Source organism: Mastigoproctus giganteus, chromosome 4, assembly GCF_048544385.1.
Source record: "Mastigoproctus giganteus isolate SK-2022 chromosome 4, ASM4854438v1, whole genome shotgun sequence".
NCBI lineage: Eukaryota > Metazoa > Arthropoda > Arachnida > Uropygi > Thelyphonidae > Mastigoproctus > Mastigoproctus giganteus.
In genome coordinates this window covers 243,266,234-243,292,498 of record NC_143578.1, presented here as the reverse complement: position 1 = coordinate 243,292,498, position 26,265 = coordinate 243,266,234, and the positions used below count along the sequence as shown (strand labels likewise).

Genomic DNA, 26,265 nt, shown 5'->3' with positions numbered 1-26,265 from the left:
TGATTTACATTTTTTTTTAATTCTGTACAATAAAGATCACAAGTTCAAATATCAGCGTGCATTCAAAGTAACTCTCAAAATATTGAGAAGCAACTGATAACAAACTGATGGTCTTCTCCGTACTACACCGTTCAGTCTTGCTAAAATTAAAAAAGAAAAAATAACATAATGGTTTCAAAACAAATGAAAGTTCAAATTTTATTCATTAGTTACAAAGGCTGACAAAAATTTGAGACAAATTATCACATAAAATAAACAATGCTGATTAATAAAAACAATATACATTTATACCTGGTCCATGAGGTTGTCGCAGACATTCTCTCAGATATACCAGACAAGCTGTACATTCTACCTGGGAGTCAAAAACACTGGTGGAAATGATATTCAAGTGAAAATCAAGTCAAGTGGACCCAATTTCAGCAAAGTCCGGACGGTCTGTGACAGTCAGATTCTCTGCTGGCACCTTCACGATGGGGGGACTGTTAGTAATCCTGGGTATAACCTTCATGCACAAGCACACTGCGGGTAACCACCCAGGTGTGAACCAACGTAAGCAAGGGTCTAGGTGTGGTGCCCACAACACATGGAGGAATGCTGCCCATTTGTGTTACCAGGCAATACTACCACTTGGCTCACTGGAGACTTGAAGTTGTGGAACGCATGTTTAGTCTCCAGGGCTAAGTTCTGGTCAACCCTTCCCCATCTCTTACATTAGACAGTATGACTGGTGTCTTTTGAGATTATGGACATCATGGCAAGATCCAAACTTCCTTACAATTCCAGGGTACAGCTCTAAAACAGTGTTCGTAGCCGGCTGCTAGTTAGTACACCAGACTGAACCTATTGGTAACTCTCTAGGAGGATTCCGGATCAGTAGTGCATAATCTTCCTATCTCTACTCTCCCAGATAGTGACTGAAGTGAGTCCGAGTAGTGTGTATGCGGGAGACCATTGTTGAGGCCACATTATGTCAAAGATCTGGATATTCTTACCTTGTGTACGCCATACCAAAAATTTCATTACTTCATACAGCATTTCCCCGCCACAGTATGACTGATGTCCGATTGTTTGTTATTTGGTTTTTAGGAGCATTAGCAACTAAGGCCATACTGCTCTGGGGATTTGCGGTGGTCATTCCCTGACCTTTCCGCATCCTCTGTATTTGGTGGTCATGGGCTCGAACCCCGGTCTAATCAAGAAGCATGTGCTACGCACTGCTGCTCCTGCCCACCTGGCTATGGAGGCGCCACGATGTCTTTTCAGGTTATGGACATCATGGCAAGATCCAAACTTCCTTACATTTACAGGGTACAGCTCTGAAACAGTGTGCGTAGCCGGATGCTAGTTAGTAAACCAGACCGAACCTATTGGTAACTCACTAGGAGGCTTCCGGATCAGTAGTGCATAATCTTCCTAACTCTACTCAGCAAGATAGTGACTGGAGTGAGTCCGAGTAGTGTGTATGCGAGACCATTGTTGAGGCCACTTGTGTCAAGGATCTGGATATTCTTACCTTATGTAGGCCATATCCAAAAATTTCATTACTTCATACAGCATACCCCCACTTTTTCTTACTATTGAATACACCATGAATTATCAAACTAATAGAGTAAGCTTATCTGCGAAAAGATCTAAACCTCCCAAACACCTCCTAATTCATTTCACAAATATACGTGATCTCAATGATGTCCATTTCCACTTGCAATCTGCCAAACCTCACATACTTTTTCTGACAGAATCTCAGTTATCGGTTGATTCAACCACTGCTCATCTCAGTTGCGCAAATTATTCGTTGTATGATTCCTTTCGTCTCGAAGGTGGTATGTGCATATGTCCGTTCTAATATTCTATGTCAGAGACTTGGTAATTTGGAATCTCCTCTTTTAGATCTTCTCGGGCTTAAAATCGCTCTACCTCACTGTGTCAAATTCATCCATTGTCTATACTGTTCTCCTAAATCCACTAATCACTTGGAGCTCTTTGACCTTCTCTCTTTGCATCTAGACTTTCTCCAGTCCAGCTTTCCTAACATTGAGGTAATTTTCCTTGGTGATTTAATGTTCACAATTCCAGTTGGTTTCTGTTTTCTAGTCACACCGACCCAGCTGGTCGAGACGTTAAGGCTTTTGCAATTACTAATGACCTAGTACAGATTGTTAATTTTCCTTCCAGAATACTGGACAATCCCATCAGCCAACAACACACGATCTTTTTCTCACAACAACCCTTCCAAGTAAACGGTCACAGTATGACTGATCGGTCAAAGTAAGTGGTCCTTTAGGCACCTCAGATCACAACTTGGTGATTGTCTCTTCTCCAATGGAGCCTTTATCTCAAGGCTATTCCCAACCTTATGTTGTTTGGCATTACAAGAATGCAAAATGGGATGACCTGCGAGATTTCTCTTCTTATTTTCCTTCGTTGGATTACTGTTTCAAAACTTCTGATGTCAACATTTGCTCAGATTATGTCAGTGAAATTATTCTTGTAGGATTGGAATCATTTATTCCACACTCCACTTCAAAATCTTGTGCTTTTCGGTCCAAACTAGATTTTGAAAAGGTAAGCATGGAAAATTTGCTTCTTGCCCTAATGGTACCAGAGCATTCTGGTCTCCTGCCAAAGCTATTGGCTGCAACTTTTGCCCAAATGGTTCTCTTGTCACTTGAGCCAAGGATAAATCTGACCTGCTAGCATCCCATTTTTCTTCCTACTCATGTATTAATGATCTTGGTAAAACACCTCCCACCATTCCCAACATGCTCCATTCAATGCCTCCTGTGGTCTTCCGTCAAAAGGACTTTGACAAATCTTGATGCTAAGAAAGCTCCAGGTCCTGATGGTATTTCTCCATTTGTTCTCAAAACCTGTATTCCTGAACTTACTCCTGTTCTTTGCCGACTTTTTTCACTTTTCCTTCTGCTTGGAAATTTGCTCATATCCAGCCAGTTCCTAAAAAGGGTAACAAATCCCTCCAATCCAATTATAGTCCCATTTCAATTACTTCTACTCTTTCTAAAGTAATGGAGAAATAATGGAATATATGCCTGTTACTCATCCTTATTACCAGAGTCAGCTCTTGATGAACTTACATACGTAAGCAGATTTTCCAGCCCTAGAAATATGAATGTCTTTTATAAAGCTATATTTGTTAGATGTAGTTGGAGATTGAAAATGAATTCCTGCAAATGGTGAAGATAAAAATTGCTATATAAATAAACCATTTTGTTTAAAGTTTTGGAAAATGGGTAGATTTATAAAACCAGGAGAGAAACTTTTGAGACGCAACCTTGAAAATCCGAAACAAATCTGAGAAAAATGGGATGTCTAGTCATCCTATAATACACATCTGCTGCTTTTTTTTTTTTTTTTTTTAAACTAATGACAACTCCACAGTCAAAAATTGTCCTGAAACTACAGCCCATGCATTAATAAACACCCTGTATATACATTATGTACATTTTTGATATATGAGCTCTACAGACTACCTAACATATACATGTTTTTATTCTTTGGGGCAAGTCCCTTAAAGAGTACTAAAATTCCCATTAAGATGCTTTAAAATGGGCCTATCCCAATAGAGCACTATAAGAAGGAAAACAAAAGAGAACCATTTGAGACTACTTTTCATCAATATTTTAGCAGATAACATTGATTTTTCAGGTTTTTTGCAGATGTTTATGATGTAATGGTTTACATTACATCATAAACCTTTTGATCCTCTGATGCATATAACTTGTAACCACTTTTGCACAATTTCTGGTAAGAATAAGTTAAACTTGCAAATTCACATGCTTTTTCTTTGCATGATATTAAAAAAAAAAAAGAAAATTTAAAATTATTTTATTAACTCAAACTAAACAGAGTAGTAATACTGTATAAATTTAGTATTTACATAATAATAACAATGTGGTCACTAATGAAATTTATTGATGCCATGATACACAAATGAAATACCAACAAGAAAAGCATATAAATAACATTAAATTGAAAAAAGCTGAGAAGAGTATGCAAATGCAAAATTGAATAGCTAGCACTGGGGTGTAAAGAGCAACCTTTCTATCCTGCCTGGTCTGGCAGCGAGAATTGGAGTTCTACAGTATTCAGATCCACAACTCTTCAAGGGTTCCATCCAAGACCTAAAAATATTATATTTTCTGAAGTAATTAAATTTATTTTTAATAATCATCATAAAAGCCCTATGTGGTACTAAACTCGGGATGATAGACAATGAAAAAGACCTCGGGCTAATTGTGCAGTCAGATATAAAGTTTACTGAGAAGTGCAGACAGGCTGCCAGAACAGGTCATGGGGTCTTGTGTCAATGATAGACAGGAATTTTGCTAGTAGGGAAAAGGATGTGATTATCCTTCTGTATAAGGCAGTGAGCAGGCCACACCTTGGGTCCACAGCCCTCATTTTAGGAAAGATGTAGAGTTGCTAGAATAAGTACAGAGAATGGCAACAAAATTGGTGAGTGGAACGAAGGGGTCCTCTTACCAAGAAAGGCTTAAGTTCTCCAAACTGCAGCATCTAGAGCCTAGGCACTTGAGAGGTGATCTGATTGAGGTGTATAAGGCCTTGAATGGTTTGAGAAGGCTCAATGGTGATGGGAGTCCTCTTGCTCAGATTACGAAACTGAGGGGGCATAAATTCAAATTGAGGAAAGACAATTGTAGAATATCACAGAATTTTTCTTGGCTAAGCGCCTAAAATTACGAAAGTTTGTTTATGCAGTTATTACACATACATCATTTCTACTACCAAGGTAGTATATGAATGCATCATTTAATTATATCTAATATTGTGAATACCTCCACAAGTTTCCATAGTATTGCACTACCTCGAATAAGTAGTGCTTCACCTAGGGAGAAGATGTTAGTAATATTAGTCTTCTCCATAGGTGAAGTGTTACTTATTCGAGGTAGTACAATACCATGGCAACTTGTGAAGGTATTCACAATATGAAATATAATTAAACGATGCATTCATACTACGTTGGTAGCAGAAATGATGTATGTGCAGTAACCATACATAAACAAACTCCTTCAGTTGTAATATAGATGTGAGGAAATTTCCCTTTAGCCAGCAGGTAGTTAATTACCGGAACAAACTTCCACCAGTCGAGGAAGCTTAACCGACCACAAATATACCAAGAACTAACCTGTCTCCAGACACATTCCAGGAACTCACTTGTGAAAGAGAAAATAATTACACAATAATTATGAATAGTATTGGATGTATTTGCTAGTGCATGGTTTCCAACCTTTTTTTTTTTAATAACGGCATCCCTAAGTAATTTATTTTATATTACGGCACCACTACTCAATTTTCTGCCTGTTAGATCCAATTTTCTCCCTGTGTGTGTGTGTATATATATATATAAAATATTAAAAAATATGTTATATGATAGTTACTACAATAATATAATTATAAAAATTACATTTCATAATACAAATTATATATATAATAATATCATTCTTTATATAGAGATACTAAGTTAACATCAATTATAGATCACCGCAAAATTAAAAAAAAAACTGTACACCTTTTTTATAATGAAACAAATATATCAATTTTTAAAAAAAAATAAGTTTTAAGTAACTTTAACCGGAATTATGTGGCACCACTGGGATGTTGTTGCGGCACCCCCATTTGAAAACTACTGTGCTAGTGGTTACTATATTAGCATTAGCAGAGGCATTTGATGCAAGAAAGCAAGCTTATGCAGCATCAGCCAAAAAAAAAAAAAAAAAAACACTTCCACTTCACCCCTCTGTTCGTTCCAAATACCTATCCAGCTGAGCCATAAACTTATTTAGGCTATCAACTTCCACAACAAGGGATGGAAGTCTGTTCCACCAACCAATCACCCGCTGGCTAAAGGCAAATTTCCACATGTCTATCCTACATCTGTCTTTCCTCAATTTGAATTTATGCCCTCTCAGGTTATTGTTCAGAGCAAGAGGAAGAATCCCATCAGCATTGAGCATGCTCAAACCATTCAAGGCTTTATACACTATCACTGATCACCTCGCTGGTGCCTAGTTTCCAGACACTGTAATTTGCAAAACTTAAGCTTTCTTCGTAAGAGCACTCCTTTGTTCCATTCACTAATCTTGTTGCCCTTCTCTGTACTCGTTCCAGCAGCTCTACATCCTTCTTGAAATGAGACCTCCAGGCCTGGCCTGACCATTGCCTTATACAAGGGAATAATCACCTCCTTATCCCTGCCAGAAAAATTCCTATATATCCTTGCCAATACACCATGAGCAACTCTTGCAGCCCGTCTGCACTGCTCAGAGAACTTCATATCTGCCTGCACAACCACCCCCAAGTCCCTTTCATTCTCTACCACTGTCAGTGTAGTACCACAGAGTTGATACGTTGCTCTGGGGTTGCTGTTTCCCATGTGTAGTACTTTACATTTGTCAATGTTAAACTTCATTTGCCACCTCTCAGCCCATCTGCTCAACCTTTCCAGATCCTGTTGCAGCAGCATAGTGTCAGTAGTGTCCTTGACAACCCTGCCAACCTTCGTATCGTCTGCAAACTTGGACATTAAGCTTGATATACCATCATCAATATCATTTATAAATACAGAAAACAATAAAGGACCCAACACTGAACCCTGAGGGACTCCACTAATAACATTAGTCCACGATGAGCAGTGTCCATTGATTACCACTCTCTGTCTTCTCCCCCTCAACCACCCCTTTATCCATAGCAGCAATTTGCCTCCAATGCCACACTGCTCCAATTTGTGCAGCAGTCTTCCATTTGCAACAGTATCAAAAGCCTTTCTAAGATCCAAGTACAGTACACCCCCGCCATTCGCGGTATCTGTATTCGCAGTTTCGCGTATTCACGATCGCTGATTTAATATAAAATGAAACCTAAAAAAATGTGAATTTTAAAGCGCCGCGAATATTATCCGCTATAAAAAAACATGGGCATGGCTAAAATTATCTTTCCCGGTCAAAACAGTGCTCGGTGGGTGGGGGGGAGAGGGGTGACAAAATCGCGAGCGTGGATGTTTTTCGCTAATCCTTGTTCAGTATGTGTTATGCGCTTGTAATGGAAGTTTTCGTCGTTTGCTTTTAATTTGTATTCTTATAAATTGAATACATTTATCAATTTATAAATTGATATGCTTACAAAAGTGATAAATCTACCGTTTTGCAGTGTAAAACAGACTTTTTCGAGTGTGCTAACGGAAGAAAGTGACTTTGTGGACAAGCTCTTTCTAACCCGTACAAAAATATGGCTACGAATAACAAAGGAAATTGAAAATATTAAAGAAGGGGATGACATTAGTGAATAAAATTGAGTTATTAGACAAAATTTCTAATGGTGAAAGTGTCTCCTCAGTGACAAAACATTATAAAATCAAGAGTCAACGGTACGATCAATCAAAAAATCGGAAGAAAAAATCCGCCGTAGTGTCCGTGAAAACGCGCTAATTGCTTCAAAAATTTGTTCTATAACTCATGATGTTAAATTAGAAAAAATGGAAAAGGCTTTAAATCTATGGATAGAAGACCGAACTCAAAATAAAATTCTGTTAAGTTCACTCATCATTCGTGAAAAGGCAAAACTCCTTTATCAACACTTTAGCGAAATTGGTGATAGCACTGGCGGGATAAGTTTTTTAGCTATAGCAAAGGCGCTTGTTTGAAAGATTTGTTTGAAATTCTAATAAATATTACATTTAATATTAAACTGTTTCTTATTTTCATTTCGATGCCTTATGCTTGCATTTCACTATGTACTGTCTATGTACATAGTCATATAATGAAGGTACATATAATACATACAGACAAAATTTTAGACTAGTTTTTCTTATATATTTCATACTTTGGAACGGAACCCCTTTATTACTATGGGAGCCATAACCCAGTATTCGCGTTTTCGGTATTCGCGACATTTCTCAGGAACGTAACCCCCGCAAATAGCGGAGGTTTACTGCATATAATATCAAAGTTATTCCCTGCATCCAGTTCTTTTGTGACTGCATCATAGTATCCAATCAAATTGGTCAGGCAAGACTTCCCCTTAACAAAAAAACCATGCTGTGTCCGAGCTATAACTGAAGTCTTGTCTAGATGATCCTGCAGTGCTTCTTTAACTAGTGCCCCCATTAATTTTCCTGGAACAGAAGTTAAACTCACAGGTCCATAATTACTTGTGTCAGCCTTTGATAATCCTTTGTGAATTGGGGTCACATTTGCCCATCTCCAATCCATGGGTACTTCCCCTGAGTCCAGGGAAGCTCTCATAATTATGGCTAAGGGTTTGCTTACTTCCTTTGCTGCCTCCTTTAATATAACTGGATAGATCCCATCCACCCCAGGTGCCTTTCTTTTCTTTATCTTCAACGATTTCTCCTCCACTTTACTCTCAGTTATTACAAGACTCTCTCTATAGCTTACTGCCAGAGTTGAAAACACATCTGGCATTCCCCTCGCTGAATAACTCCTCATGTGTGAATGTCGATGTAAAATATTCATTTAGTTTGTTAGCTACCTGAGCAGGATCATCAACAGTTGACCCATCGATATCAAGTGGACCAATCTGATTCATCCCCTTTCTTCTAGAGTTTACATAAGTAAAGAACTCTTTGCTGTTTTTCTTTGCATCCCTTGCCAAAGATTTCTCGTGTAATCTGCCTTCGATTGCCTAACCTCCTTTGTAACTTGTTTACAGATCAACTTGTATCTATCATATGCTTCTGTCTCGTGTTAATTTGTATGTATCCCATGCATTTTTCTTCTCTGCCATATGTCTCATTAGTTCATCTGACATCCATTTTGGCCTAAACCTTGAACATCGATATCAAGTGGACCAATCTGATTCATCCCCTTTCTTCTAGAGTTTACATAAGTAAAGAACTCTTTGCTGTTTTTCTTTGCATCCCTTGCCAAAGATTTCTCGTGTAATCTGCCTTCGATTGCCTAACCTCCTTTGTAACTTGTTTACAGATCAACTTGTATCTATCATATGCTTCTGTCTCGTGTTAATTTGTATGTATCCCATGCATTTTTCTTCTCTGCCATATGTCTCATTAGTTCATCTGACATCCATTTTGGCCTAAACCTTGAACATCGATATCAAGTGGACCAATCTGATTCATCCCCTTTCTTCTAGAGTTTACATAAGTAAAGAACTCTTTGCTGTTTTTCTTTGCATCCCTTGCCAAAGATTTCTCGTGTAATCTGCCTTCGATTGCCTAACTTCCTTTGTAACTTGTTTACAGATCAACTTGTATCTATCATATGCTTCTGTCTCGTGTTAATTTGTATGTATCCCATGCATTTTTCTTCTCTGCCATATGTCTCATTAGTTCATCTGACATCCATTTTGGCCTAAACCTTGAACAATATATCTTAGTGGGTATGTAAAGCCCAGTAGCTTCCAAGATAAGTTCTTTGAATGCGTCCCATTTTGAATTTGCTGTTGGTAACATCATCAGTTGGTCCCACTGTATAGAATTTAAATACTGTCTCAGTCCATCGTAGTCGCCTTTACGAAAGCAATAACCCTTCCCTTTACCCCTAACGGTTGTTTACTCTGAGTAAATCCCACTTCAGCACACTGTGATCACTGCCACCTAGTGGTTCATTTATCTGCAGATTCTTAATGCATGAAGAATCACTACTGATAATCAAATCAAGAGTATCACTCCCTCTAGTTGCCTCCTAAACATGCTGATGTAGAAAACAATCATGCAATAAATCCACAAAAGCGTTGCTAGTGTGTGAGTGACCAGCCCCCAAATTCCAGTCAATATCTGAGAAATTAAAATCCCCCATTATAAGACTCTGATTAACTGGCCCACTATTTCCCTGTACAGTTTCTTATTATACTCATCAGAGTCATTAGGCCTATAGCACACTCCTACTCTCAATTTTGATCTCCCAATGCTTATGTCACACCAAACTGACTCGACACTGCAATGTCCAGCGATGTCGACTGGCTTCACTTCCTTGGATTTTATGTGTTTCAAATTCTAGTTCTCTGTTGGGATATCAGAGAAATTCTTCTCTGATATCCCAACAATATCTGCCTTTGATGTTATGAGCATTACCTCAAATTCATCTACTAAATTCCTAGCATTGGTGTACACGCAAGTATACATGCACCTGTTTCTATTCTTAGCTACCCTAACACAACCCATGTGTTTACTTGTACCGCAATGACTCCCAGCAGTCTCTGAAATATCCTGCATCTTGTTTTTCAGGCTTCTGTTCATTCCAATAGAAGCAGTGCAAGAATCTCTTTCACCTCTGCCAGTGGCTACTGTTAATCTATTAGTCTTTGTTTCCCCCCAAGCTAGCAGTTTTCTGACCCACCTAACATGAACACATATTCTTGATACGATAACATGAACAAATATTCTTGCACCCTTTCTATTTAAATGTATCCCATCCCTGTAGAAGCAGTCTCTCCTGTTAACAAGTACAGTCCAGGATGAAAAAAATTCTACTCCTTGAGCCTTGCACAATCTTTCCAGGGCCGAATTGATCAACAAGGCTCTCATCACATATTCCCTCCTATCGGGTCTGGGCAGAATTGCAGACACTTTCAATTTCAACCCTACATCACAGCTTTTTTTCACCAGTGACCTGTACTTGTTTAGTAATTCTGCCGGTCTTCTACTTTTGATATCATTAGTGCCAATGTGTACAACTATCACCTTTTGTGCTCTTAAAAGATGATATCTGCTCTACAACATCATCATCAACCTTTGCCCCTATCCTTTTTACAAAGCATGTTCCCCGTTTCCCTGACAATAGAGTCACCAACAACTACTAATTCCTGTGGGACCAGCGCATTCTGCTTTGGGTGTTGCCACTGTGTTGCGTGATGACCAAGTGCAAGATCTGGCATTGATGTGGGCAGCTGAGAGCTTGATGGGTCCCTTAATTTAGTTCCTTCGAGGGCATCCACCCTCTCCTTCATGCTCTCATATAGGCCCATAACAACACTGAGTTGTTGCCTGATTTCGATACACTCCTTGCATCGCGTACACACAAAGACATCCCCAATGGCAATATCATGTCCCATACCTGAATGCTCCACGAACATCATGCAATCAGTGCATTTTAAAAGGCTGTGATTCAGAAGGCAACTGCCCCCCCCTCAGTTCTCCTCTGAGCCACAGCACTTCCATTAGCTTGAGCCTTTTGCTTAAGTGGTTTTTGCTGCTCTGAGTCATGATTTCCATTAATTTCAATAAAATTTCAATTTCAGTTCAAAATTATAATCCTAAACTTGTATCCAAACACAGTTATAACGGTATATATATTTTTCAGTGTCAAGGATTAATTATCTACGAGTTCCCTTTATATAACTTCCGTATCAGTTATGTATTAATTAATTATGTTATGTTTGTAATCTAAGTCGTTATATGTATTTAGTTAAAAGTACAATTTAATTGACAACGAAGTTCAACAAGTTTAATAGATTTTATCGATCAACTGACAATATTATAACCTATAATATGACAAAGGTGGCAATTACGAACGGTAAATCTACAGACACTTAAGTATTAATTAACTTTCAAATCTCGCTGTCTCAATTCAGAATAAACTAAGGATCCTTACTAGGTCTATAAGCTACTTACAGAAAATAATTTGATGTAAAAAATATTCAATAAAGCGGCTAAATATGGCTAAAAAACTTCTCGTTCAGCGGATTTGCAACTTGTAACGCGTGGATACCCTTACCGATACTTTTATGCAATTACAAGGCCGAGTAAAAAATAAATACACCAGATTAATCAGAAATCACAAAATAATGCTATACTACTAACTTTAAATCAAAAGTTTTAGAAAAACAATAATTTCAAATCAAAAAATAAGAAAAATCCACTCAGCGGCTTTGAACATGTCTGGCTCCCACTAGCCTCGTCAGTCTGCTGACGAAGCTAGTGGGAGCCTCGTCAATATTAACATTTATAGTCTTACCGTTTAATCCAATTTATTTTTTAATTTAGTTGTAGGTCACTTTCCTCAACCAGTGAAATACCACCACTTTGCTTATTGGGGGCTTGATGTGGTAAAACCCATGTTTAGTCTGTAGAGCAAAGTTTCCGGCATCCCCCCTTCTCCTTCAACCCATGCACGGTACTAAGTACTATAGGTTTTGATACCTTTCGTGTTTGGGGTTTTCATTAAAAAAAAAAAAAAAAAAAAAAAATGGATTTATCCAGAATAACGAAAAAAATTAAAAAAAAAAAAAAAAAAAAAACAACTCACCTTTTTAAATCCGATGTCATTGGCATACTGCCTAAAGCAGCGCCTACAGATAACTAGTCCATACTTTCTAATAATTCCATGATGATTTGCACAAACTCGACTGAAAAAAATAATTGAAAACAAACTTATATAAATTACGGAAAATAACTTTTAAATTTATACATATGCTTCCTAGGATAATTATTATAACAAAAATACCTTTCACTATGATATAAGTTCATTGATTATATCTATCAGAGCTGCCATTAACTTAAATCACCATCCATTAATGAGCACTATATAATATTTGTGTAAACACACCATAGACAACTCAAACAAAAAACTATGTTAGTAGTTTTTTTTTTGTTTTTTAAATTTAAGAGTTGTCTATGGTGTGTGTTGACACCAATATTATACAGATTATTATACTCTTAAAGATATATGATGCCTTGTTGCATTTAATTTTACTTAAAAATTAATGAGTTCTTTAGTTTGAGAAAAAAATAATAATAATAATAATACACGGTACAGGGTCAGTTGTGAATAAGAACAATGATACAAAGACAGTTACAGTCAGAAGGATATTCTTATTGTCACATAATAAGCAGAACTGTCATAGGATAATTTCCAATTTTTTCCTTTCTCTGTCTCTCTCTCAAATGCTTAATGTTTGCTTAGGTTTTTTTTTTTTTTTTTTGTCTAAATAAAGATTATAAAAATAATACATTTCGTTTCTGGCACTGATTTTACAAAATCCCTGGATCATGATCAAACTGAAAACACAACTTGTTTCCATCTTTTAGCCAACAAGACTGGTTAACGATGTCACTAAAAACAAAAAAGCTGCATAGTCTTTTAATGTTTCGTCTTTGTAAGATATCACAGTTGGCAACTCCATACAATATTCCTTTTTGAGAGGCAGTCTTCAATTCTTATTTCATGACAGACAAATTACTATTGATCCTCTTTTTTTTTTTTTTGGTAGTTGTTGGCACATAGGCTTCTGTGGCCATAATGCACCTCCCAAGGTTTTTGCAGTGCTTTGATGCAAGCCCGAGGCGGGAATCGAACCTGCGACCTTTGGGTTGCCAGGCAGGCACTTTACCCAGCCGGCTAATCCTCTTGTGGGAGACAAGCTGATTTGCTGATATGCAGTTTCCCACAACTTAACATCATCCTCAATAATATCATATCCCACTCAAGTGCTTGTATCATACAAATATCTTACCTTCTGTTAAAGCTTTCCATATACTTCAAATGCCACAATTGTAGCCTGACGCTATTTTCAACTAACAAAAAAAAAAAAAAAAAAAAGATAATAAATAAACTAGGGGGTTTTGCTCCCTACTTGCTGTGCTCACTTCTTTTGATAAAATAAAATACTTACAGAAGCTTTCGGCACTGTGTCTGTCTGCCTGTCTGTCTGTCTCTCTCTCTCTCTTCCTCAGCTACGAATACATAAATACATTATGATATCTATATAATATCGGTGTAGATACACGATAGACAATTCTTAAAGAAAAACTACGATTGTAGTGTAAAAAGGCTCATTTTATCTGTATCTCATATTGTGCTGATCCTTCACAATGAGTTACCAGGTATTGCACTATCCCAAATAAATAACGTTTCACTAATAGAGAAGACTTGTTATTTATTCTCGGTGGGCACCACCAAAAGACGGACCGTTTCAAAGCTAGTTGGCTTTTCATTGGTGGGTGCATTTCACACTACAATCATAGTTTTTCTTTAAGAGTTGTCTATTGTGTATCTACACCGATATTATATAGATACAGAATCTTAAAATACTATGCCTTGTTGCATTTAGTTTATTTAAATAAATACATTACATATGGAAATCAAGAATGGTACCACATGATCGTGTTAGATAAACATAGTGCATGACCATGCTTAAAGAGAAGCTTGTTTTATCACAGTAAAACAAACTTCTGTTACATATTTCCACATAGCCCACATCTCTCTTCTCCCATTAGCTGAATAAATATCATTAGGAGGGAAATTATTTTAATGTATAGAAAGATAATAATAATAAATAAATCACCATTTAAAAAGTGGTATTAAAAAAAATTACAATAAGTACTACCAACAAATAAAAATAAACCTTTGTGCAAAGTGCATTTGCAACCACGATGCCATGAAGTGTAAAAAATTCTAAACATTCTAGTTGACAAAAATAAAACAAACTTTCATTTTGGACATTCATGTTCTTAATTAAGAATTTGTCATGGAATGAGATTAAGTAAAATCATAATATGGGTAGCCCTCTACGCCAAGGTTAGGTTCCTGGGGGGTCAGGCACAAATGGAACCCTTTATATCATTGGAGTCATTGGGAAATCACATAGTTAAGTTTCGGGCACCAAAAATTAATTACTGTACCAAGAACCTAATAGTAAAATTTTAATAAAAAAAAAAATTTTTTTTTAAATTTTTTTTTGTTCAAATCATCGACCCAAAGGGTCAGCAATTGCTCCATTTTTTCTAAAAGCTTACTTCTGCTGTAACTAACTTGTGTAGCGCTTTGCATCAATTATCTTATTTTATCAGCATTCTTCATAATTGTAAAAATAGTTGATGGAAGCATATTCATAACTCTACACACATTAAGGGGGCTTCCACCAGCTTCCACCTCCAAATACCCTCCATCTTATTTTCGAATGTGATAGATCGACGTGTCTTTTTCACGCTTTCATTTGCACTAGGATTCATTGAACTTCTTTTCCCAGACATGGCATCTCTTTATTCTATTAAATTAAAAACTTTAAAAACATAATTGGCAAAAACTGCACATGGCTTATTAATTATTATTTAATTTATTAATAGCATAATTAATAAAAAATGTTAACATAATAAATTTCCAACATGTGTAAAACAATGCTTCACCGCATGGACCTTTACCACCTGCATCCACAAATGGCTACTTTGAGGGCAGGAAGCTTTCTCGTTTGATTGGCTATGATATATATGCGCTAACCGCTGAATGGCTCAAATTGTTCTTGATCATGTGAACATGCCATGATACATAGTACAGTACGATGCCGATAAATTGTCTGACAATTTTAAGCTTTCAATTTATAAAAAAAAATTGCAAAAATAAATAAAAATGGCCTTGTGGCCTGGCACTATTGTGAATCGGTACAAATCAGGCTTGTGCAAAATGAGAGATAGCTGTAAAATACAACTTCCAATTTAATAATTAATAAAATGCTAAAAATTAGATTTAGTGACAAAAAGAGTCATGCATAGGCACAACCAAGCATGTTTGTTTCGATGAAATTTACCGGTAAAAGTACTTTGCTGTAACGGCAGTTGTATTGTTGCTCACTCGGTAAACAGACAGTGGGTGTTACTGGTCTGGAGTAGAAGTTGGAATCACACGAGAGCTTGAAACACTCCCAAAGTGGGGGGGGGGGGTTAACCTGACCTTTTTTCTTTAGAATCACTAATTGAATTAACTAACTGAATCACGAACAGAGTCATATTGGAAGTTCTGGTGTCGTAAAAAATGCTTGTAATGTAGTTTCACTGGTAAACTTTTTCGAAGTTTACTGATGTTTGCTGTGCTTCTCATGTGGGCTTCCTTTGCTTTTTTTTTTTCTTAATAAACAATTTATCCACTAGTCCACCAGTGATTCCAAAGAAAAAAGGTCCGCTGAAACCCTCCCCACTTTGGGAGGGTTTCAATCTCCCATGGGATTCAATTTCTACTCCTGACCGATAACACCCACTGTATGTTTACTGAGAGAGCAACAATACAAATGCCGTTACGGCAAAGTACTTTTACCGGTAAATTTCATCGAAGTTTTGGCTTTCTTTACCCTCGCCGTTTCGATTTATAACACACAAGAATGCTCCAATCCTGTCATATATTACTGTAATATAATACTTATGTGGTGGGACTGTTGATAAACTGTTGATATTACCACCAGGAAATTCGAAACTCAAAAATATTCAGGGAAGTAAGCATAAGAGCTACTAGGATTTTCATACAACTAAGAAATATGTTCAAGGCCAGACCTAACCCGATGTCAGATGAATTAATAAGACTTGCGGGAAAGAAAAATGTATGGGATACATATAAATTACAAGGTGATACAGATGACTACAGTAGTCTATTTCTGCACAAAGAAGGTCGAGCAAGCTAAAGCAGATTGCAAGAAGTCACTGACAAAGAAAAGCAGCAAATCCTTCTTTACTTATATTAACAGTAGAAGGAAGGAGTTGAATTACATTGAGTCACTTGACATCAATGGCTGAACTGTTGATGATCCAGCCCAGGTTGCTGACAAACTTAATGTATTTGGCATCTACATTCAGGCTCGAAGAATTCTTTAGGGAAGAAGATGCCAGAGGTTTGATAAACTGGCAGATGCAGACCTCACTTCCCTAAAGATAGGTATTCTGCATCTAAATAAACACAAGGAATTCTTTAAGGAAGAAGATACCAGAGGTTGTAGGAAACACTCGGGTGGATGGGATCTATCCAATTATGTTAAGGGAGACAGCAAAGTTGTAAACAAACTCTTAGCCATAATTATTGTTTGTTTGTTTTGTTATCTGTTTTTAGGAGCATTAGCAACTAAGGCCATATTGCTCCAGGGATATGCGGTGGTCATTCCCTGACCTTTCCGCATCCTCCGTATTTGGTGGGCACGGGCTCAAACCCTGGAGCCATAATTATGAGAGCATCTTTGGATTAAGGGAGATGTGTGAATGTATCCCAAATTAACAAAGGTGAATAAGAGTAATTACACACCGGTTAGCTTAACTTCTGTTCCAGGGAATAATAATGCAGTCATTGTTAAAGTAAGGTTTGTTTGTTTGTTATTTGGTTTTAGGAGCATTAGCAACTAAGGCCATATTGTTCCAGGATATGCAGTGGTCATTCCCTGACCTTTCCGCATCCTCCGTATTTGGTGGTGACAGGTTCGAACCCCGGTCTAATCAAGAAGCGTGTACTATGCACTGCTGCTCTTTCCCACCTGGCTACGGAGGAGCCGTTAAAGTAAGGAAGGATCGTCTCACCAGGAATGCAGTTATTAGCATTAGTAGAGGCATATGATGCAAGAAAGAAAGCTTATGCAGCATCAGCCAAAAAAAAAAAAAAAAAAAAACCCTTCCACTTCACCCCTCCGTTCGTTCGAAATACCTGTCCAGCTGAGCCTTAAATTTATTTAGGCTATCAACTTCCACAACAAGGGATGGAAGTCTGTTCCACCAACCAATTACCCGCTGGCTAAAGGCAAATTTCTGCACATCTATCCTACATCTGTCTTTCCTCAATTTGAATTTATGCCCTCTCAGGTGATTATTCTGAGCAACAGGCAGTATCCCATCAGCATTGAGCATGCTCAAACCATTCAAGGCTTTGTACACCTCTTATCAGATCACCTCGCCAGTGCCTAGTCTCCAGACGCTGTAATTTGCAAAACTTAAGCCTTTCTTCGTAAGAGCAACCCTTCGTTCCGTTCACTAACCTTGTTGCCCTTCTCTGTACTCATTCCAGCAGCTCTACATCCTTTTTGAAATGAGGCCTCCAGACCTGTATACAGTACTCAAGGTGCAGCCTGACCATTGCCAGGGAATAATCACCTCCCTATCCCGGCTAGAAAAATTCCTATATATCATTGATAAGACACCATAAGCTACTCTTGCAGCCCGTCTGCACTGCTCAGAGAACTTCATATCTGCCTGCACAATTACCCCCAGGTCCTTTTCATTCTCTACCACTGTCAGTGTAGTACCACAGAATTGATACGTTGCTCTGGGGTTGCTGTTTCCCATATGTAGTACTTTACATTTGTCAATGTTAAACTTGATTTGCCACCATCTGCTCAACCTTTCCAGATCCTGTTGCAGCAGCAGCATAGTGTCAGTAGTGTCCTTAACAACCCTGCCAACCTTTGTATCGTCTGCAAGCTTGGACATTAAGCTTGATATACCATCATCAATATTATTTATAAATACAGAAAACAACAATGGACCCAATACTGAACCCTGAGGGACTCCACTAATAACATTAAGCCACGATGAGCTGTGTACATTGATTACCACTCTCTGTCTTCTCCCCCTCAACCACCCCTTTATCCATAGCAGCAATTTGACTCCAATGCCACATTGCTCCAATTTGTGCAGCAGTCTCCCATGTGCAACAGTATCAAAACCTTTTCTAAGAGCCAAATATATAATATCAAGGTTATTCCCTACATCCAATTCTTTTGTGACTACATCATAGTATCCAATCAAATTGTTCAGGCAAGACCTTCCCTTAACAAAACCATGCTGTGTCTGAGCTATAACTGAATTCTTGTCAAGATGATCCTGCAGTCACAGCATGTATTTGTTAAGGGTCAAGCTTGACTGACCAATCTAATTAAATAATTAAATATTACACTGTAGTAAAAAATTAACTAGATACAAAAAATAATTTTGATATCATATACTTGGATTTCAAGAGAGCATTTGATACTGTTGCACATAAGTAGATGGCTGAGTGGGAGAAGACAGTGGTTAACATGTTCAAATGTTATAGTGGAGTCCCCCAAGATGTAGTTATATCAGGCTTCATGTCTATGTTTTCAGATGATCTAAGAATATTAGGCAGATGGGCTGAGAAACAGCAGCTGAAGTTTTAACAGTGACAAATGCAAGGTACTGCACATATGGGTAGCAGTAATCCAAGATTAATGTAGCAATTGTGTGGTACTACATTTAGGGTAGTGGGGAAAAAAGAAAAGAAAAAAAAAACCTAGGATTATTGGATATGAATTTCTCTGAGCAGGCAGACAGTTCATGGAGTTTTGTCTATGAGATACAGGAACTTTGCCAGCAGGGATAAGGAAATGATTATCAAATTGTACAAGGCAATAGTTAGGCCACATCTACTGCATACAGGTATGGAGGCCTCATTTTAGAAGGATGCAGAGAAGGGCAATGAGATTGGTGAGAGAACAAAACGGTGGTCATAACAAGAAAGGCAAGGCTTCAGTTCTGCAAATTGCACCATCTAGAAACTAGGCACATGCAAGGTTTTTCAAGGCTTTGAATGGATTGAACAGGCTTAATGCTGATAGCATTCTTTCTGTTGCTGACACCATACATGAGGAGGGGGGGCATAAATTCAAATAGAGGAAGGGTAGTTGCATGAGATGTGCAGAAGTTTGCCTTCAGCCAACAGGTAGTTGACAGTGCCATCTGTTGTTGAGGCAGTGAGAGGTTTTTTTTTTTTTTTTTTTTTGGCTGATGCTTTATAAGGTTGCTTCCTTGCATCATTTACTATTACTAATAATTAAAAATCAATTATCACTATTATTAAAATTTGAAATGTAGATAAAATAACATAGATACATAAATGTCAATATATGTTATGTATCTAGCACTTCCTTATCCGTTTATATTGCACACTTGTGCTCCCAGCAATTATAAGAACTGTGGGAAGAAGATGTGTGCATCAATTACAAAGAAACACTTGAATATCTAGAACTAAAACATGATATACAGGGTACTTTAAAAGGAAAATGCTCTCAGAATTCTCAAATACCAAATGTTATTTAAACTCTTGTTTTTTTTTTTTTTTTTAATTCCAACAAAAATGTAGAGATGGGCAAGTTACATTTTAAAACCAGCTGAACTGTTAGCTGGCTGATAAAAATAATTAAACTGAGTTAAAAGTTAACTCTTTCAAGAACAGTAACTTAAGTTGGTTCAAGTTTTTTTTCCTTTAAACTTCTGTCACCTTACACTGAATAATATTTTTAAATAAAGAATGCTAAAACTAGTGGAGAAACATGTTTATTCTATTATTTTTGTAATAGACTTTTAATTATAAAATATTTGTTAATTTCAAATAACACCTGCACTTCAAAATTTGAAACAGTTTTTGTTCATCTTGGAAAAACCTGCCACATTACTAAACAGACCTGTGTTGTAGTGTAAAAATCTTACTGGATGCACTTCTGGCATTTTGGAGGAAGCAGCATAGCCACTGATCACTCATTTGTGGGGGGGGGGATAAGAGTCTTCAATAAAATACACAGCATAAAGCAATGCTGACGAAATTTATGAAATGAAAAATAAAATGTCTCCTCCATCAGTAGATGTAATCTATGTGCAAGCCCACCTGCAGGAGGATTTAAACTTGAATCCTACTGGTAATATGCATGCTGTCTTCATTAGAAGACAATGTCTGGGAACACAACAATAATGATACAGTTGCTCTTCTGGATGTTATAAAATGGATTTTGGAATCAAATTACTTAGATTTTGTACCGATATGAAATCAAATGTGGCAGTTTTATTACAAAGGTGTTAATATAATTTGTGTTCTGACAACTTATGTTCCTTGTGAACTTAATATCTGGAATGGAGGCAGAAGAATGGGGTACAAACAGTTGGCTTGGTATGGTTGCTAAAGATCACAGCCATTTAGCAACCTGGCAGGTGCATGGGGGAAGCAAATTTATAGTTTTGCTTCTGCATAGCATTAGTTTTAACTCTTATAGTAATTTAGTATTCAAGTTATGACCTCCTCTGAATGTATCAAAATGTGTCATTAGTTTGGCTTCTCTACTTGTCACTCGTGCAAACAAGTTCCAAAGTATTCAAAATAAACACATGTTGCTTTCTAAAACAAAAGATCATAAAAGTTATTCTAATACTGCAGAGGGAAATTGTTTTTGGTTTAATTTTATCTGGATTGTCCCAATTTACATTTGAAGTGGACTCTTCCTGGATTAATACTGAGAATATGCAAATTGCACAGTACCAGAGCTTTGACTATAAACTGTATGTTTTTAAGATCAGTCTGTTTAATGAATAAGAATCCAGGAAGGGAGGTGGACAGCTAAACGTCACCTACTTGAGATGTTTGAAGTTAAAGGCAAAACTAGATTTGAATCTGTCATTTTATTCACATGATTCAAATTGAACTTTTCGAATCAGACAGCAACATTTCACTGTATAGAGTTTGACAATGTGGTGATGGAATGGGTATTTAATAGCACAAGGCTGCCAGGGCCAAATTGTGCCTGGATTTGCAATGTACAGTAACTTATCTTTTAGCTGTTTAATAAAAAATTTCATCACTCCTTCTTTAAGGGCAAATATATCAATTAAACCTCAAATTGGCCATTCTTTGGAACAGGGTCCCCTCTTCCAGACTGTTTCGTTGCTGTGTGCTCGTACAACCGAGAAGGCAGTGATTGGCAGGTTGTGACCCCACCAACTCACTGCATCTGCCCCTCTTCTCCTGTTACAGGCGGATGTCATGTGATTTTAGCAGTAGATGCAAATTATTTGCTTACTTTTATCGCTGTGTGCTCATGTTTGGCTTTTCAATTATAATTTGAATTATAAGTTATCCTGCAGTTTTGCCAGTGTTTGAAAACTAGAGCTGACTTGTTATAACATTCCTCAACATTTTATGTTAGAAGAGAATTAGTGATACTATGAATTCCATCTGCTTAGTTTTGTGTGCTCGTACAACCGAGAAGGCAGTGATTGGCAGGTTGTGACCCCACCAACTCACTGCATCTGCCCCTCTTCTCCTGTTACAGGCGGATGTCATGTGATTTTAGCAGTAAATGCAAAATTATTATTTGCTTACTTTTATCGCTGTGTGCTCATGTTTGGCTTTTCAATTATAATTTGAATTATAAGTTATCCTGCAGTTTTGCCAGTGTTTGAAAACTAGAGCTGACTTGTTATAACATTCCTCAACATTTTATGTTAGAAGAGAATTAGTGATACTATGAATTCCATCTGCTTAGTTTTGTGTGCTCGTACAACCGAGAAGGCAGTGATTGGCAGGTTGTGACCCCACCAACTCACTGCATCTGCCCCTCTTCTCCTGTTACAGGCGGATGTCATGTGATTTTAGCAGTAAATGCAAAATTATTATTTGCTTACTTTTATCGCTGTGTGCTCATGTTGGGCTTTTCAATTATAATTTGAATTATAAGTTATCCTGCAGTTTTGCCAGTGTTTGAAAACTAGAGCTGACTTGTTATAACATTCCTCAACATTTTATGTTAGAAGAGAATTAGTGATACTATGAATTCCATCTGCTTAGTTTTGTTAGTGTGTACTCATGTTCGGTTATTATTGTGCTGTATCTATCGTGCTTTTGAATTATAATCTGAATTTTAAGTTATCCTGCAGTTTTGGCGAGTTACGTTTGAAAACTAAGTTACACTTGAAGCGTGAGAGCTGACTTGTTATAACGTTACTGAACATTTTTGTTAGAAGAGAATTAGCAATCCTACAAATTTATCATTTGCTTAATTTTGTCGCTGTGTGCTGGTGTTAGGTTTTTATTGTGCTAGGTCAGGACTGATGAGATGAGTTTTTGTAGTCATGTAGTTTTTTTTGATGATTTCATTGTTTTCCCAGTTATTCTTTTAGTTTTTATTGTATAAAAACAAAAAAAAAAAATTTTTGTACATACGTACAAGGACAAGTCTCATTGGTAATGCACATGGATTCGTCTAGTAAGGTTTGGTTTGGTTTGGGGGCAGCAGCCACCAAGATTTTTAAAAAAACAACCATTCCTTTAGACATTTTGTGCATTAAAGTGTTAAGTTATTACCGTGCTAGGCCAGGACTGATGAAGTGGGTTTTCTTTGTATTCATGTAGTTTTTTGATGATTTCATTGTTTTCCCAGTTATTCTTACAGTTGTTACTATCAAAAAAAAAAAAAAAAAAAAAAAAAGCATTTTTGTGCAAACATGCAGAGGAGCAATTCTCATTGGTAATGCACATGAATTCGCCTAGTAATGTTAGATCCCAAAAATTTCCAAAAATTTTAGTAACATTTTTAAATCTTGGGGGCAGCAGCCCTCAAGATTTAAAAAATTTTGTCTAGTAATGTACGGGCGAGAAGAACCACTGTTGCACATGGCATGAAATTTTGTTACTTGTTTTTTAAAAAAAAAATTGTCGTTTTGCTGTTTCTTTATTTCAGCTCCAACATATTGTGATATCACATGACATTGTCATCTCTGAATAATGTGCTTTTTTGTTACTTGATTTTAAACAAAAATGCCATTTTGCAATTACTTTTTTTTTTATTTTCAGCTCCGACATATTGTTATGTCACATAACATCCGCCACGTACAGTTGAGGAGAAGAGAGGGAATGCAGTGACTGGGCGGAATCACAACCAGTCAATCACTGCTTTCCCCTTCTCCTCGTCGCCATTTTGGAAGGGGGACCGACCCTGTTCTAAAGTTTTACCACAGTAGCAGTAGTACTGCTAAGGATGGCCCTAGTTGAGTCTTTAAATTGGGGAGGGAGAGATATTACGGTTTTTATTTTAGTAATATTTGTCTGCATCAGCAGCAACTTTGTATTTTAATAATATTTGTGTAAATACTCAATGTGCAGTTAACGGTCTATTTCTTTTTATGTACATGTAGACTGCTTTTTTATGAAAGCAGGAAATAGAAAGTTAACTTCCTTTTGTGTGAGTTGTTTGCAAATTCGTATCTATCTCTGTTTTCACTAGTGATGAAACAGTGATGTGGTCAGCCAGTGACAAGGTGTTGGAGAGATAACTACATATCTGTTATAAGATTAATAGATAATTGATCATACAGATTCCTTTCTCTTTCCTTCTTCCTTCAATCAACATGTATTTCCTTAGCAGTCCTACATGTAAAGTTATTCAGTGAATGTATATTTAAGATAAGCGGAACATAATATTAATCAATAGATATAAATTACCTCAAATTTTATTAATTTATATTTATTGATTAATATTATGGTCCACTTATCTTAAATATGCATTCACTGAATAACTTTACATACAGGACTGCTAAGAGAACACATACTGATTGAAGGAAGGAAAGAGAAAGGAATCTATACGATCAATTATCTATTAATCTTATAACAGATATGTAGTTATCCCTCCAGCATGCATCAAATTGTTTCAACATCTTGTCACCGGCGGACCACATCACTGTTTCATCACTAGTGAAAACAGGAATAGATACGAATTTACAAAACGTGCACACAAAAGGAAGTTAACTTTCTTTCCTGTTTTCATAAAAAAAAAAAAAAAGCAGTCTACGTGTACGTAAAAAGAAATGGAATTTCTTTAATGCATCAAGTACCGTGAAGTACCACCCTTTTTTTATTGAACTCTCCTGCTCTATTTAAAATAACGAATTTCTTAAATACACAGCCATTCAAATCCAATTATGTAACACGCGGAGATCGACACATTTCAAACAATGTTGTTTGTCGAACATAACCGCAAATTTCAAAATGGCGTCAATTTTGGAACCACGTTTTCGCAAACATAATAAATTAATTCCTTATGATTGAACTTACCACGCTCTAGATCCTGGACCATATTTTCTTGGATGAGAGTACCATATATTCTGATGTCCCATCGTTCAACAATAAACTTCCAATTTCAACCAATATCGGAGAAGATGAACAGACAAACTAAACGACACTTCCAAAAGATTAATTGAGAAAACGTAAAGACTAGTGCTGCCACCAGGTGTATGAAGATCTAAAAATTAAAAAGCAGACGTAAAATTAAGAAATAAAAATAAAAACTTTTTTTCGAATTGAAATAGAAACTTAAAATGAAGGATGTAAATAAATTGTACTGTCTTAATGAATTTAAGCAACTCACTAAGCATATTTTCGTGGATAATGGTTCATAAAAATTCAAATATACCTATACATTTTGTTGTATCAAAAAGAACTTCGATATAACATACTATAAGAACGTTCATATTCCGCAGCCATTTTTATAGTATTGATATAAGCAAAACTTAGGGGTTTTCTAAGCAATTTGTAGCAGTAATCAGAAATATAATAACCAGAAAACTCGGCATTCTCACCAGATTATGAAGGATTGATAACAAAATCGAAGGATTAAAAGAGAAGAACCCATCAAGCACTCAGCCGTCCAGCCATAGCTTGAGCTCATGTTCAGTATCGGACAACACTACGATATCCACAGCAGCAGAGTTCCTTGGTCCTATAGGAAGTAGATATAGCTGGTAACTCGATTTTCAGGAAAGCGGGAAATATATTGTGCAAAAAAAAAAAAAAAAAACAGGTGGAACAGTACCAGGCTATGTCTACTAGGGGACTAACGTAAATGACAATGTAGAGCAGGCGTCATCTTTTAAGAGCACGAAAGGTAATATTGTTGTACACGTTAACACTAATGACATTGAGAATAGGAGATCTCAGTACATGTATTAACGTAACAAGTGTTTGCAATCCTACCCAAACACGGCCGAAGGGAATACAGGTTGAGAGCCTTGCCAAATAAAGTCAGCCATGTACGAAACATGCGAGGCTCATAGGGTAGACTTTTTCTCAACGCAATAATATTTTTTAAGAGGAGAAACTGTCTACACGGATGGGACACAAACAAAAAGAGGTGCGATAATATTTGCTGATGATATCAAGGCAGTGTTAGGTGTGTCAAAAAACTGTTGGCGTGATGGGTAGGCACAGATTAATTGATTAATCGTAGGAACGGGTAGGAGTGAAAGAGATTCTTGCACTGCTTCTATTAGAACATGAAGCAGCCTGGAAAGTAGAGCGTCGAGAACAAGCAAATACATGAGATTCTTAGAGTTAATAACAATAAAACCAGTTGCATGTATACTATACTAGAAGTATAGTAAATAAATTTGATGAATTTGAAGTGTTAGTCAAGACATCAAAGGCAAATATTGTTGGGATATCAGAGACGTAGTGTCACACTGATATTAGGAATGCAAAATTAGAATTTAGACAAGACTGCAGCAATAATTCAGATTTGCTTTGTCAGACAAGACTTTGGGAAAGTCTTGTCTGACAAATTTGATAGGATATTATGATGTGGTTACAAAGGAACTGGATGCAAAAAATAATTTTGATATCATATATTTGGATTTCAGAAAAGCTTTTTACACTGTTGCGCATGGAAGAATATTGTACAAATTGGAGCAGAATGGTATTAAGGGTAAGTTGCAACAATGGATAAAAGGATGGTTGA

At 36.8% G+C, this 26,265-nt stretch overlaps 1 protein-coding gene across 1 annotated transcript; it reads right to left on the bottom strand.

Annotated features, from left to right (window-relative positions):
• On the bottom strand, positions 1 to 24,739 carry RpS29 (ribosomal protein S29). Its single transcript, XM_090372141.1, has 3 exons — positions 24,588 to 24,739; positions 12,261 to 12,360; positions 1 to 140 (listed from the first exon to the last, which is right to left on the bottom strand). The coding sequence occupies exons 1-3, from the start codon at positions 24,647 to 24,649 to the stop codon at positions 132 to 134; spliced, it is 171 nt and encodes a 56-aa protein (XP_090228267.1). The 5' UTR covers positions 24,650 to 24,739; the 3' UTR covers positions 1 to 131.
• Positions 24,740 to 26,265: the final 1,526 nt, after the last annotated feature.

Bases quoted from the DNA above. Each gene is read 5' to 3' on its own strand.
- RpS29 (XM_090372141.1), bottom strand. From the start codon at position 24,649: ATGGGACATCAGAATATATGGTACTCTCATCCAAGAAAATATGGTCCA. The intron at 12,361-24,587 runs GTAAGTTCAATC...TATTTTTTTCAG, and splicing joins GGTCCAGGATCTAGAGCGTG to TCGAGTTTGTGCAAATCATC.